Genomic DNA, 18,460 nt, shown 5'->3' on the forward strand with positions numbered 1-18,460 from the left:
CACAGCTGTGGAGAAGGGAATAGAGATGTAGAGGAAGTGCTAGGGAGGTGGGCAGGCATAGATGCTGAGATTGGCAGCAGTACCAATGAGTTACTGAGTGGCAAATCATGCATAAACTTTTCCATTTTCTACTTGTGCTGATTGTGTTTTTCTCATCTGGAAGCTAATTTCGTAGATAGCTTGTTGCAAGAAGTGTCGTTCATGGACATTCAGGTACTACTTTTTCACAAGTTATACTCCTGTATATCTCCAGTAATACTTGGAGTCACTTGCAGGATGGTTTGGTGAAACTGTTGAAAACTCTTTCGTTTTCATGCTGTATTATTAAATAATGTGAGAAATGTGCTTGAGCAATAACAAATTCAGGGAAAACAGCAACAGTGTTTATTTCATCCTTCTAAGGTTTCAGTCTAACCTGTGAGTTATATTGTAGCAAAACTGAGAAGTATTTTTTTTTTTTTACATTCTTTTTGTCCAGTGAATCCTTTCCTCAGGTGATCTTTCACATATATTCTTTGTCTTGCTATCACTTTGATATATGGATTTACTCATTCTAGTGCACAAGTGTTGCCCTAGGACCAGATTTTAAAGTAAAAATAGCATTTACTAGCTGAGATTACGTGAACAAGTGTATAATCTTATTATTTGTTTTCCTCAAGTAATTTTTTTTTTTCCTATCTAAGCCCTAAAGTCTGGAAATTGACCTCCTTTGAAGAACTAGTATGATTTGGACACATGGGCATCATTTAGACTTCTCTACTTGTTTAGGTCTCAGGATGTTACCTTGAAGTGAAATGCAGCCCTCTACAGTAAATTTCATGAGGTACTGATGAAACCCTGGTTTTGAGGCATAGGGTAACTGTTATAAGAGTGAATAAGTAGCAAGAAATAGTCCAGTATTTACCCAGGAAATTGAGTAAAGAACAAATTATGATTGTTTTATCACTGAACATAATTTTAAGTTAGTTCAGATTCATGTTTAAGGCTCTTATTACAGTGATGACTATAGGAAAGTTGCAAATCTGTTTGTATCTTTAAAGAACTGAAACAGCTACTCACATTCCAGCAGTTTTTCATCATTCTACTCTGAATTTTCCAGGGATTTGCTAACTACCATCCCCAGTGTACTGTATGTGAGTAGTGGCTGGACTACTTGTTAGGCCCTTGTACTTCTTTAAGACTTATAGGCTGTGTTATTATTTACCCGTTTAGAACCAGTACAATATGAGCTAGATAGTGGCATAGTGATAGTGGTAATGCAAATAAGGCATCAGATTCTGTATCAGTACTTTAAAGTGCATCTTCATCTTTAGGAGGGTGCAGTAGATAGTCTAAGATTCTGGATTCTTTTCAGATACCTTCTTTTCTGGGAATAGTGAAAGTAAACTGAAGTACGACATTCTGTGACCATTGGGAATGGCCTAAACATGTTGTTGTCCTGAGAATATGGTAGCCAGAGAACAAACTGCACTGCTACTCTGCAGCCTTTAGTGGCAAAGAAAATTATGTACGGAGTAGCGAAAGTACAGACCTTACCCTTGCTTGCTAGTTAACATGATTGCAAGCAAGATTGTATCCATGCAGATCTCACTGAAATGCCTGTTGTGAGATCTGAGTCATAGCAGAGAGGCAGACAGATTCTCATCTGTATCATACTCTATAAAATGAAATGTCAAATTGCTTGGAAGGATGTAAACTTAGACACTCCATAATTGCAAATAACTTTTGTCCTGTTTGCTGGATAAGCAGTAGGTACACTGTGCTGTGTAGCTCAAATGAAAAAAAAATTGATTCTGTTAACCACGAACACAGGCCTAACAGGAGTGATCATCAATTGAAATTTCATAAAAGCATAGCAAGGGTACCTTCTGCTGTAAGTTGTCTTACCAGAGTGTGCTAGTGAGACTTCATAGCCTGTGGTCAGATTACTGGTGTTAATAATGGAGTTGTTAGCAGTTGACTTTCTGCTGCAAGTCCAATTTTAATTCTCTGCTTAAGGTTCTGTATGTACCTGGCTGTATCCATCTGTCACCCTTTCTGTACTGTTTTTATATTGGCTGTGAAAACCTGTAGATGGAACACCCAGACTATAAGATTGCAATTTGGTCTTCTGAATGAGAATTTTAATTGAGGGACAGGTTACAGGGATGGAAGTAATATTGGATGTGCAGTGAATGTAGTACTAAATGTCTTTCCTAAATGTGTTTTTTTTTTCCTGCAATTGTTGGTCACGTTTGTTCATTTTGCCGAAGCAGACAGATGACACATTTGGACAGAATGTTGTACTGATGTCAGGTAGTCTTCATGCAGTGACTGAGGGCTCCTGTTGCTCAGCTGCATACTGCCACACCATGGCTGAACCCATGGACTAGATTCCAGGACTGCTGCCTCTTTAACTTCGTGTTGATTTAGCATGAAGTTCTGACAGTAGGTAGATATCCAGTTGTGTTGAGTGGTTGAGGAGCTTTTCCTAGCAAAAGCTGCAGATCAAATCAGAGACAAACTTAGTGTTTCGCTCTAATATTAAACATGAGATTTACTGAGCTCTGTGACATCACTCTCATGCCACTTGAGTATAGCAAGATAAATGAGCAGTGACAAACCAGTACAGCGCGCTTCAGGTCTACGTTGTTAACTTTTACTCAAGTTATTTCCATAAAATTACTTTCTGGAACTTAGTTCATAGCTAAGGGAAGAGATATTAAAAGGAGAGCTGGCAGTAGAGAATGCTCTAAAAAAAAAAAACATTTTCAGAATGGGTTTTGAGTTAAAAATATCTTCTGGGGGACTTTATTCTACATATTCTAGATGAGTATGGTAAGACTTGAAGTTACAGCTTGCAGCTGCAAGAAGGTTAGTATCAGGGGAAGGAAGTTGGCTTTTCCACTTCTGGGTGGCTTGTCCCATTCTGAGTGCAAGTGCTCCTTAGTTCTGTTGCCGGGCTGATTTCATTTGCTAGACTGCAAGGAAGAGAGTTTTCTGGCATATTAACAGGCTTAATTGGGTCAGTTAAGCATCTGATGAACTGAGAAACAGTGGTAACGTGGGCAAAGGAAAAGAGGGAACTACTGCTGTTGGTGGTGACTATGATGTTGGGTCAGTGCAGCTGTCTTCCTGAACTGCATTTTGAGATGTAAAGCTCTAGAGTATTTGTCTTGAAGTGGATGCCCTATTTCTCCACAAAGAAAATGAAAACAATTAGGATCGTAGCAAAGTAGAACAAAATCTTTATGTGCAAGTGTCTCAAAAGATCTTTGGCCTTGATGTCGCTTCAGTTTAGGATTCTCAGCTGTGAAGCTAGATGTCAGTTTTCATGGCTGTGGAGAACAGAGCTGTTTGCTAATCTCCCTAAAAATCAAACTGTTATGTAGTGTAAATCTTTGTGCTTTTTGCAAAATCACTGTTCTCCCTTTTTGTCCAATCCAGAGGAGTTAATAAGAGTGCTATACATCCTTGCAAGGGTTGTTGAGTTGATGTGCTGTAGTGAGTTTGTATAGGATTGGATCACGTAGGTGAGATGGGAGAGCAAACGCCTTTTCAAAGAAATCCTAGTTCAGATCCAGGGGACCTTGGGTAAGCCACAGGTTGAAAAACCAAATGATTTGTGGCTTACTGCATGCTACAAATGTTTTTAAATTAGCTACAAACCCTGGTTAGTCACTTAAAACACTCTGTCACTTGTGGACAAAAATCTAGAATTAAAAAATCTAGAATGACCGATTTCCTTGGTAGAACAACAGAACTAACAGATAAATGTAGAGGAAGCGTTCCGTGGAATCTGCTTTGCTAATGCTTAGGCAGTGTACTGACATAGTAAAGTTTCACAAGCTGCACTCTCATTGCAGTTCTGCACTTGTTACTTGTTCAGGTAATAAAGTTCTGAGGCTTTTTTCCTAAGAAATAGCACAAGGCTTTTCTGCTTTGCTTGTTACGAGTTATGTGGAACTTTAGATGTTCTCCCAAGAAATCTGTAACTTCTGCATCTATAATGGAAAAAAACAATGTTCTTTCTTCCTGCAGGAAGGAATGGCTGCTGTATAGCCTTGAAACAAGGGTGCTGTGTGTGGCCATAGCTAAGACAAGGAAGTACTGATTAGCACTGGAGGAATCATACTAGTGTCTCAGTTGTTACATTTCTCTTGTATTTATTATATTTTAACTAACATCTGTAATGTTTTTAGTTAGTGATGAATATTAACCTTTTCAGTTTGGCAGTATTTTTCTTTGAATATGGCTTGTGCTTTGAAAACTGTTTCCTCCATATTTAGCTTGTTTAAGTTAGAAAAAAAACCTTAATAATATATAATAAAAATATCCAATACTTCTATGTGGCATGGAAAAATCATAGCAACTACCGTGTTGTGGCTCTAGTAAAGGGAGGCAAACATCTGTATGTTGGCTTTGTAATGTTTTATTGAATTTTTGGACTTCGTCAAGTTCTGCAGAAAGCAGTTTTTCTGCTGCCTCCAGGTGGATCATTGGATCTGCCTCTTTACTCAGCTTGGTGTCTAAGATGTCTGGTCTTTAGAAAATCAAATACGCTGCCTCAGGTCTGCTCAAGAAATGTGAAAAACAGGTACATACGTCAGGACAGTAATTCTCACTTAGCCCTAGCAAACATAGGAAAAATTACTAGTTAGTTTAATATGGAATTCCCTTTTCATCACTATGCGAGCTATTTACCAGTTTAGCTTCAACTACTTTAAAACACTGGTCCAAACCTTTCTGTGTGAGTAAACATACCATGATGAGCAGAACAATTCTCTATTTTACATCTTACCTGTGTTGCTTCTGTTAGGAGCTGAAGAATTCGACCTTTTTTAATGTGTGCATATATTTTTTAGTCCCGTTGGCAGTTTTTTGGCCAGTTGTATGCCTTTTTTTTTCCCCTGGAATTCTGAAATGTACCATTTTCTTTGGTCTATGCTGAGGTGGTTTTTTGTTTTTTGTTTTTGTTTTTTGTTTTTTTTTTTTCTTCCTGATTTCTGACCATTTAATCAAGTAGTCAAGAAGACTTAGAAGTCTGCTGTTCTCTTGTAAGTGTTGGACACCGTTGTTGGTGTGCTGTCATCTACAAGTTAAATATGTTTGCTCTCTTCTGTCATTCATATTGTTAATGAAACTTTGTAATGAATGTGGGTAGTAGTCGTCCATTTCCAGGTGGGTTAGGAGTACAATGTATTTTAGAATTCATAAAATATATTCTCCACGTTGCACCAAACTTTGATCGCTACATTAAAAAAGACGTCAACGCAATTTAAAAACAGCTACGGCATCCTTATTTTTTCTGATGAAAACTACATGTTATCTCCTTATTTTGGTTACGTGAGAGTCAAATGACTTGGTATCAGAAGCCTGTATGTCAGTTTCTTTCGTAGTTATCAGTTGTGCTTTGGTTTTTGCCATACTTCCTCTTCCATGAATTTTTAAAGGTAATTCTGAAGGACTGGGGAGATGCTCAGTAAGGGCTGTTAAAATATTTTCAGTATAGTTAAAGCTGCTGGAACTGCTTGGACAATTCTTCCTGTGCTCCTTGCCTGTCGTCTTATTAAAATTTGCTTCCTTAGTTGTGGTAAAATAGTTAAAACTGACATTGTATGATCATATCTAATGTATTTTGAAAGCTAAATTCCTGCATTATTGTGTGACTCTGTAATTCAAACATTTAACCTGACCTCTTTATTATTTTTATCCTTGCTTTTTTGGTGTATTTTTTTTTTCTTCCTTCTCTGCTTAAGCATATGTGTTAAAATTGCAGAAGAATACCACAAGGTTGTTAAATATTCCTGATACATGGATAACTGCTTTATTTTACATTAGCTTCTTTTTGATAGGGAGGTTGTGCCATTAGTCTCAATTTTTCTGTATTGTATTCACTTAATTACCTCAAATCAAACCTGGCATTAGTTCCCATAGTTTTCTGAAGTTTTTGGATGGTGCCTTTTCTGCTTCTTTCAATCCTTCAACTTTAGAATAGGGGACTCTTGGCATTTTAGCTTTTGTAATTTTCTCCTAAGTTTTCTGTTTGTAAGCATTCGGTATTGGAAAGACCCAAATTCAAAACCAGTGAGTGGGGGAAGAGCTAAATAAAATGCCCACTTCAAAATACGGTGCATAGGTAGAAACTGAGAGATGTCGATACCAGTTTATGGTTACAGACATTCTATGTGGCAAAATATTTCATTCGACAATTTAGTGTAGCATATGATGATATGATAGTAGATTTTTATAGAAAAAGACACTTCAGTTTTAAGTGGAAAAAATAGGGGTTTTGCCTACTTGTGCTTCAATTGCTAATGGAAATTAAAGTGTAAATTTCTGTGTTACAAAGATGCTGAGCTCCGTGTTGCTTCCAAATAATTTTTTTCTGACCCAAATTGAAAGTATTCTGAAAAGCTTTCAGGTTGCTGTTTTAGTGACGGTGAAATGTAAAATTTATCTGATGAAAAAATAAATCAAGAACTGTCAATCAGTAGTTTCATTCTTATAGTTATCAAGTGGATAGCTTGTAATTCTATTTTTATATTTGTTATTTTTGTTATTAAAGAATGTATGTTATTAAAGAATATATGTTAGAACCATCTCATTTGGCTGTTACACCTGACAGGACTGAAGATTTTGTCTTTCTGTTATTCTTACCTTGTATTACTGAATTTCAAGCTAATTAAGTTGAGTGATTTTTGGTTAAGGGCAAGTACCCTGTCTGTGGATATGTGATACAGTCAAAAAAGAGGAAGACAATAGAAAATTATGCCCTGGGAAATCCTGATTTATTTATTTGTTTTTTTTTTAGTGAGATGATCACATACGCACCACAAACCATGTTTCACTTCCTTCTTTTTCTTCAGAGTTGCTCTGATTTTAGCCACATACTCCTAATCCATTCCTTGTTTTTCCTTCTTCTTTCTGGTGGGTTTTGGACATCATGAGCAGTTTCCACAGCTTGGTGGTGTGTTGTTCCAGCTTAGTGAGCCTAATTGGCTCACAGGGAAGTAGTGGATTTGCATCCAGGGGAGGTAGAATTGACAGTGAAGGAGGGTTCTTCTTTTTGGCAGGCTTGTTTTTCTTCTCCACTCCTTTCTCACTTGATCTTTCCCATATAATTTGCTGACCTCTGGGAAATTTTCAGGAGGAAGGTCACAGGTTTGGCCATGTAAAATTTGCCTGCTTGAAAAAGATAAATCTGAAGAGCAATGATGATCTTCATGATCAGTTGGTTTAATTTAAAAGATTATACTTCCCAAACTTAGGCCCTGCTCGGTTAATGACAGGATTTCACACTGCCAGGGAAAGGATGAGTGTTGGGCTGCTCACTGGGTCTGAGCAGTTGGCAACACACCAGGCATGTTTTCCACCTCACCCCCATTAATGGTTTGGGGTTTTTTTTTGCTTCCATTTAGCAGTTTACAATTTGGCTCTATTTTCTTTCTTTCTTTCTTTCTGTTTATTTGATTAAGCAAACAAAGTAGTCTAGAAGAAGGTTTACATAAATGTAGTGAAAAGCTCTGAGCTCAAGAGACACAGATGAAGGAGGTCAATTTTAGAAGCTGCTGAGTCTTCTTTTTGACATCCGGAAAACATTTCTTGCTTTGCATTGATTCTGGAGAAAGACAGGTTTGTAGAAAATTTCCAAAAGTACTCAGGTGTAACAGCAGTTTGCCCTCTATAGGCTAGTCATAGTTGTAGCATAGCACAGATGCCATTTCCTTGTTATCATGTACATAAAACTGTTCTTTAAAAAGAAATAAAATAAATGGCAAGCTCTTATTGTTTGCGAAGTACTTCTTGGTTATATTTCTTACAGTTGTCATACTTCCTTTTGAGAAAACAGATGGTGAAACAAATCCAGAGTTTGTTTGGTTTTATTGCAGGATGGCAGCTTCATGTTCGTTTACTGTGAGTTCTGAAGGATGGGGAATTATGCCACTGTTCTTGAGGCTGTTTGGTGTACAGTTGTCTAAAACATTGTGGTCTGCATCAGTTCTTTTGTATTTTATTTGAAAAGAAATACATGATTTGTTACCTTGATTTGCGCTGTTTTGGAAGAGGTGTTTGTGGCTGTTCCTGAAGTAGTGTTTCAAGAGCATGTGAAAGCATTTGGGAGATCCCGTAACGGGGCAGTACATTTTTGTAGCACTTGGAGGATTTTAAAATTTTTGTTTTTGTATAGGAATAGTACTTGAACCACTAAACACGAGCTGAAGATCTCAGATTAATAATTGACACCTTGAGGAAATACACGTTGCTGTATTGTTTTAGGTGGAAAGGCTTACAGTATGTATTGAAGTCTGTCACCTGCATTTGTTTGTTTACATTAATATGGGATGTTTTTGAGGAACAGTTCATCAGCAAGAAGAGTGTTATCTTCTTGACATTCAGTAACTGCTGTATTTGCAAATTCACTCTCAGAAGTGTAATTTTTATTTTCTTTTTATTCCCCTTTATATTTAAGCAGAAATGTCTTTCACCAAGCAAGGTTCCTTACAGTTGTACCTCAACACAAAGGAAGTATTAAAGAAGAGCCAGTCTCAGAACTCCAAAACAGCCGGGCGTTTGACTGGGCATTAAACAAACTGGATAATTCTGTCAGAAAAACTGGCCGTATCCCTAAAAGCCTTCTACTAAAAGTCTTCCAGGAAACGTGCAGAGAGGGTAAGCTGCTTGCCACTAAAACAAAACTGAATCTAATGCTGCAACATAGTAATTCATCAAACCCAGGAAGTTACTTGAAGAGTTCTGATTTATGTTTTTCCTTCTGAATACCGTTTAAGGTATTGCATGTACTGATGAATGGACTTGGACTGTTTTAGAGGTGTTACCCTGCTTTGAATGCACACATCAACTTCCCAAGTGTTTTATGTCTTTGGCAATTTATACTGCTTGTAAAATTTCATTGTACTTTTAAGAAATGTTAACAAATTACTCTGCTTGTTACAAATTTTTATCTGGTGATGTTACATCTTACTAATGTAACTATCTTGGGAACTCTGAACAGAGGTCATATCTGTGTTTTATATACAGTGTACTTTTAAAACATCTACAATAAACCGTGAGAGGTCTTTTATTTCAAGATGGAATGGTGCAGGAAGATGTGGAGACAGCATGCTTTTTCTTTTTTTCCCCTTTTTTTCCCCTTTTTTTCCCCTTTTTTTCCCCTTTTTTTCCCCTTTTTTTCCCCTTTTTTTCCCCTTTTTTTCCCCTTTTTTTCCCCTTTTTTTCCCCTTTTTTTCCCCTTTTTTTCCCCTTTTTTTCCCCTTTTTTTCCCCTTTTTTTCCCCTTTTTTTCCCCTTTTTTTCCCCTTTTTTTCCCCTTTTTTTCCCCTTTTTTTCCCCTTTTTTTCCCCTTTTTTTCCCCTTTTTTTCCCCTTTTTTTCCCCTTTTTTTCCCCTTTTTTTCCCCTTTTTTTCCCCTTTTTTTCCCCTTTTTTTCCCCTTTTTTTCCCCTTTTTTTCCCCTTTTTTTCCCCTTTTTTTCCCCTTTTTTTCCCCTTTTTTTCCCCTTTTTTTCCCCTTTTTTTCCCCTTTTTTTCCCCTTTTTTTCCCCTTTTTTTCCCCTTTTTTTCCCCTTTTTTTCCCCTTTTTTTCCCCTTTTTTTCCCCTTTTTTTCCCCTTTTTTTCCCCTTTTTTTCCCCTTTTTTTCCCCTTTTTTTCCCCTTTTTTTCCCCTTTTTTTCCCCTTTTTTTCCCCTTTTTTTCCCCTTTTTTTCCCCTTTTTTTCCCCTTTTTTTCCCCTTTTTTTCCCCTTTTTTCCCCTTTTTTTCCCCTTTTTTTCCCCTTTTTTTCCCCTTTTTTTCCCCTTTTTTTCCCCTTTTTTTCCCCTTTTTTTCCCCTTTTTTTCCCCTTTTTTTCCCCTTTTTTTCCCCTTTTTTTCCCCTTTCTTTCCCCTTTCTTTCCCCTTTCTTTCCCCTTTCTTTCCCCTTTCTTTCCCCTTTCTTTCCCCTTTCTTTCCCCTTTCTTTCCCCTTTCTTTCCCCTTTTTTTCCCCTTTTTTTCCCCTTTTTTTCCCCTTTTTTTCCCCTTTTTTTCCCCTTTTTTTCCCCTTTTTTTCCCCTTTTTTTCCCCTTTTTTTCCCCTTTTTTTCCCCTTTTTTTCCCCTTTTTTTCCCCTTTTTTTCCCCTTTTTTTCCCCTTTTTTCCCCTTTTTTCCCCTTTTTTCCCCTTTTTTTCCCCTTTTTTTCCCCTTTTTTCCCCTTTTTTCCCCTTTTTTCCCCTTTTTTCCCCTTTTTTCCCCTTTTTTTCCCCTTTTTTCCCCCTTTTTTCCCCTTTTTTTCCCCTTTTTTTCCCCTTTTTTTCCCCTTTTTTTCCCTTTTTTTCCCTTTTTTTCCCTTTTTTTCCCTTTTTTCCCCTTTTTTTCCCTTTTTTTCCCCTTTTTTCCCCCTTTTTTCCCCCTTTTTTCCCCCTTTTTTCCCCCTTTTTTCCCCCTTTTTTCCCCCTTTTTTCCCCCTTTTTTCCCCCTTTTTTCCCCCTTTTTTCCCCCTTTTTTCCCCCTTTTTTCCCCCCTTTTTTTCCCCCTTTTTTTATGTATAAATCTCTGTGGGTTGAAAAGGGCTTTATGCCTCTCAACTTGTGTGTGGATCACAATTCTTAATGGTCGTTGAATATTTAGACTGCTTTTAGGGAGTCATGTTAGCAAAGAGATCAATTGCTCACAGTGTTTCAGTTATTTAAGTTATTTTATTATATATATATATATAAAATATATATTATATATATTTTAAGTTATTTTAAATTAATGGTGAGTTTTGGGAATCAGAAGAACAACAGGCTTAAAATATTATGAAGGTTGAATTAGGTTGCTCTAAAAGAAATGATAAATATCTTTAGTTGAAAAATTTAGTCAGTTTTTTAAAATAACAGCATTGAAACGAAGTGTATCAAATATAAAAAATTTTCTTTTTATTTCTGAAAGGGAGTTGTATGTGTTTGTAATTAGGAAAGAAAGACTATTACAATGCAAAAAATACCCAGGCAAGATGCTTGATGTGGGTATTTTGTCCTACATCTTTCTGCACTCACGGTGCTGATTTTTGTCCTGTTTCTTTTGATTTTCAAGTACTTAGTCACTAACATAAGATATATATAAAACACCAGGATCATGGAAAAGGAACACTTTGACATTCATATTGCACTAAAAGATTGTTAGGCACTGATATGAGAGTTAATCAGGTATGATTTATAGTTGGTGATGTCTTCAAAAGTTCAAATCCCCATTTGCTCCTCTCTCAGTATTTTTTCTATTTCCTTCTTGTGATCATTTTTTTCCCATTGCTTCTGTGTCTCTTCCCAGATGAGCTTACTCTGTATAATGTTTTTGCTCTAGATTGCTCTCTTGAAACCTAATTTACACTAGTGATGTGGCGCTGCAGTTCTGTTGGTTGTTTTCTGTATCAGAAGACACAGTTCTAGACTGTCTATAGCTGTCTGCTCTGGAGGTTTTTTTTACCATTATTTTATAGCACTATAGCTGTTTCTACTCTGTACAGAAGCTATAGTAGTTCTGTATTATTGAAAACTGCACTTACAGTGATAAGCAGCAGCTGGAGATACTGGCAGCATTTCTGCCTTTTTACTGGCCTGTACACAAGTTGGGAGTTTGGGCATACAGACATGGAAGTCTTTAAAAAGCAGTATAGAATTATACATCTGAGGTCATTTTGGAAGCTGAAACCACTGAAGTGTGTTTCTGTTTGGGATAGAAAATTTCAGTGAACTTTTTTTTTAAGCTTACAGGGTTTTGTTATTTTTTGTTTGTTTGTTTGTTTTTTGCAGACATACACCTATGTGAACGGTTTCCTTGTTAGGTGAAAATACCCCTGATAAAGCACATCTCACCTTTCTTTGTGATTGGGAAGGGTTGAACAACCTTGTTTTTGCTCTGATTTTTGTTAAATTTTATTTGATCACTTTTGCAATATGCTGCCTTATAACGGAACTCTTCTTTTTATTAGTTTAATGAATTCACAAAAAAATTTACCTGCAGTTCACTGGATAACCTACAAAGGTTACTTCAGCTTTATTGTTCTTTACCTCAGGAGTAGAAGTGAAGTCCTAGAAATAGCTGTATTTATGGTTAGATTTTTGATATCTCTGGGATTGAATGCAGAAGTTTGGAGCATGTGAGCATTTTCATGCTTTCCTTGATTATTGTGCAGATGTAAGTGATCACATTTGTTGAGTGGACAGAAGTGAAAATGGATGCTAATGGAAATTGAAAATTAGATTTGTGCTTCTGGATACCAGTTTTAAAATAGTAAGGAATTGTTATGAACTATTTTGCTATTTTAGACATTTGCCAGGAAGTTATATCCTCATTAGGATCAAATAATCCGTGGATCTTGGAGTGCAGTTATGAGGTATTACACCACCTGAGTTCAGTATTTTGTGCTGAGCTTTTTTTTTTTTTAACTTTCTTATTGGTAGATCTCTTTATTGTAAAAAGTGGCATGTTTTGTCATTAACCTTCTGCAGTTGCATAATAGTGTCATTGCTTAATCATTTTGGTATCCTGTTCAGTAAGTGTTAAATTTTGAAGATTCAGTTGCATTTTATTATATGCAAAATGCGTAAGTATTCTAGTGGATCAATATCTTCTTTTAAGTAAGTTTTAAAATTATTTATGATAGACTATGTGGCTGTGTACCACTTGAACAAAAGATTTTTTTTTCCAGCTCCATTTTCCACTGGCATTCCTAAGATGGTCTGTCTAATATTTGTGCTGAAAAAAGCATTCCAGTATACAACTGTTGCTGCTTGCCAGCAGCTTCTCCTTCTGGCTTTAAAACTTCAGTCATCACACTGTCACAGTAAAAAACTGGAGTTCAAGAGTAGTTTCAGCAACAGCGTAGCAACAAAAGAAGAGTTTGAGAAGAGAAGGCAAGCTATGTTGAATTATAGGTTTGTTGCTTTGTTTTTTGAGTGAGATGAAAGTTTATTTATGGGTCTACATTGACTCCAGTTTAAAATACATACTCATTTAAAGTTATAATTTCCAGCAGCTTTTACATCTGACAGAGTTGTGGCATGACTGCTTCTGTATTATTTGGCTGTTTCTTGCTTACTTAAATTAGACTTATTAATGGTTGATTTTTTTTTTTTTTTTTACTGTAGGGTGTCCAGGGGGTAACCAGGCCTTGCTTTTGTTGCGAAGCTGTGGTGCTCTGTTACCAGAGGTGTTGTCATCTGAAAGAACAGAGCTAGCCCATATGATATGGGACAAGATGAAAGAACTGGGTAGGTAGATTTTGTTAAACCCTCCTTCTGGAATAGCTGTACACTTCTGTTGCTTTTTCTGTAATAAAAAAGTGGTTGCTTTTTAATAGTGTTTAAATGTTAGATTATAATGGCTAAAATTCATTAGCAAATAGGCAGTAGGTTTTACTATTCAGGTAAGAGTCTTATTCCCTATTCTGGGAGTTATAGTGACATCTAGGGGTGTTAAAAGTATCTAAAATTTCTTTTTCTGGTGCTTAAACTTGTTTTTTTTTTTTTTTTATTGTAAGAATGTATTGTATTCTCTTTTAGATATTACCTTGATTTTATCTGCTGGAGTAAGTATTTCTAGTGCTGCCAGCTACTTTATGAGATAATTTTTAAAGTTATACATTTATCTCTGTATATTGCATAGATTGACTGGCTGTGGAATAGCTTTCACATCAGCAGCAATGTACTGTGCTGTTGTTCTATTTTGAATTTTTATAAACAGATATATGCTGTTAAATACATGTTACTGCAAAGGTGGGTAACAGGAAGCAGTCTGATTATAGAGTTTATACAGAATGAAGTCGATGAGAAATTATCCAAGAGAACTGTAAAATCACGTTGACATTTAGGGAGCATACATTAACAGTGTGGTTGAAATATTTCCTTAGGTGCTGTCTATGACACGAGCCACTACAATGCTTTACTCAAAGTCTACCTTCAAAATGAGCATAAATTTTCTCCAACTGAGTTCTTGGCCAGAATGGAGGAAGCTAACGTGAAGCCCAATCGAGTAGGTATTCTTCAGTGGTATTTTTTTTGTTCCTCAATAATGGTATCCATCTATTGGATAGAAATTGTTAACTTCCTCTTCTTGTTTTCTGTAGGTCACATACCAAAGGCTGATTGCTGCTTATTGCAATGAGGGCGACATTGAAGGAGCGAGGTATTCTTTTGCATTTATATTGAGAAGAGTTTCTAAGAAATCTGTTTATCGTATTCTCTACCATTAAAACTCATTTCAGTGTAATTCTTATAAATTGAGCAGAGCAAAGAGTATTAAGCATAATTTATTCAAGCACTGAAAAGCAATTTTTTAGAGACAGCTGGAGCCTACACAAACAAAATAAAAATGTGTGATACACCTGTGTTCAAATCAAATTGTATTTACGTTGTTCACGAAATAACTTGTTTTGTCGTTTCTATAGCAGGTGTGAAAAAGTATGAGGCATGAATGCTTACTGCCTGTGTAAGAAAATAGCTGTTTGAGAACAAAATGGGAAAAGTAGGGAATAATAGTAATTCTTCTTTTGTTACACAGGGCTTACTTCATGTCTGTCTAACTCTTTTTGCGTTAACTTTTAAGTTGCAGCAGTATGATTGCTAGGCACGCAAAAGAAAAGAAAAAGGAAGATAGTAACAAACCCAGCCCCACCCTTTTGCCTATGCGTATTTCAAAGTGGCAAATACGTTTCATGTGAAAAAGGGAAAATAACTAATTTATGATCATATTATGTAACAACTTAGGATATAATTGCTCCATATTTGTTGTTTTCTGATGATGTAGTGCTTGTCCAGCAGCACAATAATAGCTCAGTAGCTTCTTTTCAAAGAAAAAAAAAGCCAACTATTGTTGTCTTGTCTTCTGCAGTAAGATTCTGGGATTTATGAAGAGCAAAGATCTCCCAATCACTGAAGCGGTGTTCAGTAGCCTTGTGAAAGGTCATGCGAGATCAGGGTAATGTTAATATGTTAATATGTCAATACTCCTTATTTTTTGCTTTTACATGAAGTGACATAGCACAGAAAGCATACATGCTACAGCATACCATTATGGTTTTGCATAATGTAAAATATCATCTTACAATGATTTTTGAAGCAAACAGAGCTTACCTTTGCAAGGCAGCAATCTTTCTTGTCTGAAAATGTTGCATTTTAAAACAAATTACTTTTCTTGTGCACTGTTTGAAAATTGGTTGCATTTAAACTTTTGAACTCTTTTCAAGTTAAAAAAAAAAAAAATTCAAAATAACAGAAAAATAAAAAGATTTACACTTTGACATTTAGAGTGTTAGTTAAAATAGGTTTCTTTGTGCTTGTTGCAGCCTTTGTTTCCAATAATTAATAACCTAAAGAAGGAATGGGGAAATGACAGTAAGTAGCATGATGATTAAAGCCATTGAGGGTCTTTCTTTTCAATTCTTCTAGAGATATCAAGAGTGCAGAAAATATCCTCTCCGTGATGAGGGTGGCCGGTGTTGAGCCAGGTCCAGACACCTATTTATCACTACTGAATGTGTATGCTGAAAAGGGTGATGTTGATAGCATCAAGAAGGTATTGCAAGTTTGAATTTAAAGAAATTTGTTTGATCTTTTGTTCTGTTTAACTTTGCAATGCTTTCTATCTATACAGGAGGAATAACGGGGAATTTTATAACTAATTTCCTCATAGCATAAATGATTTTTTTTTTTTTTTTTTTTGCATCTGAATAGCTGGTTAACTGAAAGCAGTTTGCTACTTCGTGAAAAATATTTGTTTATTGATAGTTGCTTTTCACACTATGTGAAGGTGTGGTGAATAATGCTTGCCAGTGAGTGATTTAATAATTCTGGGTTCTTACAACGTCTGTCTCTTGAATGTGATATATGTAAAAGTAAACCTTAATGATCCTGTTCCCATTCAAGGCATAGAATCCTTCCAGTAAAAGCAATTTTCTTTTTTAGGAGAGTTCATATCTGTATCTTAAGCGTTTGTAAAGTCTGAATGAGGTAATATTTTTGGCAGCTCTTTGTGTAGTTGATTGTTTGAAGTATTCTCTCACCTTTCTTTAATTTTCAAGTCTAGGAAATGTTTGGAAAGGTAGGAGACAAGAAAATTGATTTAATTTTAATAATTAGTACTGGAAGGAAAGGACCAAATAAGGGGCGAAATAGGAAATGTTGCTTCCAACTTAAACAAATATTAATCAGCCACACAGTAACAAAACTTTGATTAATTATTCTCTCCTTTTCATAGTGATTGCTTTAGAAAGCCGTCTCATAATGGGAATACATCCAGTGTTTTAATGTATTATTAGATACTGGAGAAAAAATGTTACATCCCTTTTACCTGTCCTTTTTTTACTTTCTTAATGTATTTTACTTTTGAGAACTTACAAAAAAAAACCAAACCACCAACAGATTTTTGTAAATATTGATCCTTTATTGTATTCTTTTTTAGGTCAGTGTGGTCTCTGTTAACATTTTTTCTTTTTTCCAGACTCTAGAAGAGGTTGAGAAAACTGGAGGCTACCTTATGGATAGAGTTTTGATGCAGGTGATTTTTAGTCTTGCCAAAGCTGGATATCCTCAGTACATAGAAGACATTAAAGAACGCATAAGATTTGAAAAGGAGTTAATTCCAGGTATGTCACTCTGTGGTATTTAGCTACTCTAGCTACGCTAGGATGGAGAAGGAAAGCATTTTTGTTTTTTTGCAGCAGTAAGTAGTATCATGAAAAATAGGTTTCTTTGTGGTTCTGAGCATATACAGAAAATAGGATTCTTGCCATTGATTTGTCGATTTATGGTGCAACTTTCAGTTACATTATTTTGAGCGTGTAATGTAAACACAATTTTAGTGTTTCACATACAAAAATACGTTTACTTTTTAACTTGTAAAATTCATTAAGACTTTGTAGAAAAGCAGTAAGTGGGGAGCCCTTTTTGCAAACAACACTACTGTAAATCATGTTGTGGCAGCTCTTTGTGAATATCATAAAAAGGGACTGACTTCAGTTTTGTTTATCTACAGTTGAAGTTGTTTGGATCCCAGTGTATGTAATCTGACTGATAACTCTTCTTGATTACACTTACTACCTTTTTTAGTTTTATTTTTGACAAGTTTAGAATTGTGTTTCTCTAAGCTATTATCCTATCATGCTACAGTGGTGATGCTTTGCTAATTTTTACTGTGATCCTTTCAGTGGGAAAAGCGAACTTCATGATTGTACAAATATTTCTGTGAAGAGTAGTCTTTATTAATTCTGTAAAGAGTGGTTTGGTTAATCATATTAAAAAGTATGTCAATGATACATGCAAGATGTTTTCACTCCTTTCAGAATTTTAGTGTGATAGGTACTCTCATTATTTTAATTTTTTATTGTTTTCTGTTTTTCAATTGCTAGATATGATGAACCTGTGTTTGACTCTGATAACTCATGGCTTTGAAGACATAAGCTTCCGTATTTTGAAGTCTTACAATCATTTATCACGTGAAAATGTGGACCAGGGTAGCTTCTTCTTGCAGCATTGTGTAAATAGAAATATGGTATGCAGAATAATAATTTTTTTTTTTGTAGTGCACTTAAAACAGCATATTTATTTAGTTTAATGTAACTGTAAAGATGGAAGAGAGTAGATTTTTTTACGTTCTTAAAGAATCACAGGTTCTAGTGCATTGTGCCCATTTAAACTGTAAGTTGAAATTCACAAAAGGAGCATGCTTGGCATGTGTGATATCTACTGCCTTAACATTAGAAGACTTTGTTCTTAAATTTAGAAAGATTGAAAAATATATTCTTGAAATTCTTTACAGCCTATGAGCAAGCTGAAGCAGTTTTGTAATGAGTTAAAAGAAGCTAAAATGCACTCGGCACCACTGATATTTATTTTGCGTTGTGCTTTGGAGACCAACAAATCAGGTATTCTCCTTATTTATTTTGTGTGTGTATGTGAATTTTTTTTAAGTACTTTGTCACTGCTTAATTATCCTGTGAATATTTTTAGACCTGGCTATTGATGTGATGAAGGCCATGAAGGAGGAAGGCTTGCCAATCAGACCTCACTATTGCTGGCCACTGCTAGTTGGGTTCCAGAAAGAGAAGAATCTTAAAGGTTTGTATCTGTGCTTATCTTACTTTATTGTATACTTAAGGCACAAACCTTTGCTAAAGCACCACATGAAGATTAACCAGGCTTCAAAATGAGTGAAGACTTTGCTGCTTCTCTTAGTTTGTGACAAATGTTTTTCCTTTGGAAAGGCTTTTTAAAACTCACCTTTCTTTGTTAATCATGATACAGCTCTACAAATTTATGTAGCTTACCTTTGCATAGGAAGATTTGTGGAAGAGTTTCTTTTTAACTCTTTACATTCTTTCAATCTTCCAGCAGTTCTTCTTGCTCCTCATTACTTTCAAGAGCTTACTCTTGGTGAAACTGAAATCTGAGAGAGCATTTACAAGTAAGGTTAAGTTATAATAGCTCTCTTGGACTTCAAATCCAATTCTTT

General features: G+C 35.6%; 1 protein-coding gene across 1 annotated transcript in view; it reads left to right on the forward strand.

Annotated features, from left to right (window-relative positions):
- The window catches only part of LRPPRC (leucine rich pentatricopeptide repeat containing), an 87,121-nt gene that overhangs the window by 1,354 nt on the left and 67,307 nt on the right, over positions 1-18,460 (forward strand). Inside the window, exons 2-11 of the mRNA XM_052689758.1 lie at positions 8,456-8,652; positions 13,102-13,224; positions 13,863-13,984; positions 14,079-14,137; positions 14,843-14,929; positions 15,400-15,526; positions 16,451-16,595; positions 17,358-17,500; positions 17,768-17,873; positions 17,959-18,066. Coding sequence (XP_052545718.1) covers positions 8,456-8,652; positions 13,102-13,224; positions 13,863-13,984; positions 14,079-14,137; positions 14,843-14,929; positions 15,400-15,526; positions 16,451-16,595; positions 17,358-17,500; positions 17,768-17,873; positions 17,959-18,066 — 1,217 coding nt within the window. The remainder of the gene's footprint in view (positions 1-8,455; positions 8,653-13,101; positions 13,225-13,862; positions 13,985-14,078; positions 14,138-14,842; positions 14,930-15,399; positions 15,527-16,450; positions 16,596-17,357; positions 17,501-17,767; positions 17,874-17,958; positions 18,067-18,460) is intronic.

Source organism: Tympanuchus pallidicinctus, unplaced genomic scaffold (assembly GCF_026119805.1).
Source record: "Tympanuchus pallidicinctus isolate F22 unplaced genomic scaffold, pur_lepc_1.0 scaffold1, whole genome shotgun sequence".
In the NCBI taxonomy this organism is placed as follows: Eukaryota; Metazoa; Chordata; class Aves; order Galliformes; family Phasianidae; genus Tympanuchus; species Tympanuchus pallidicinctus.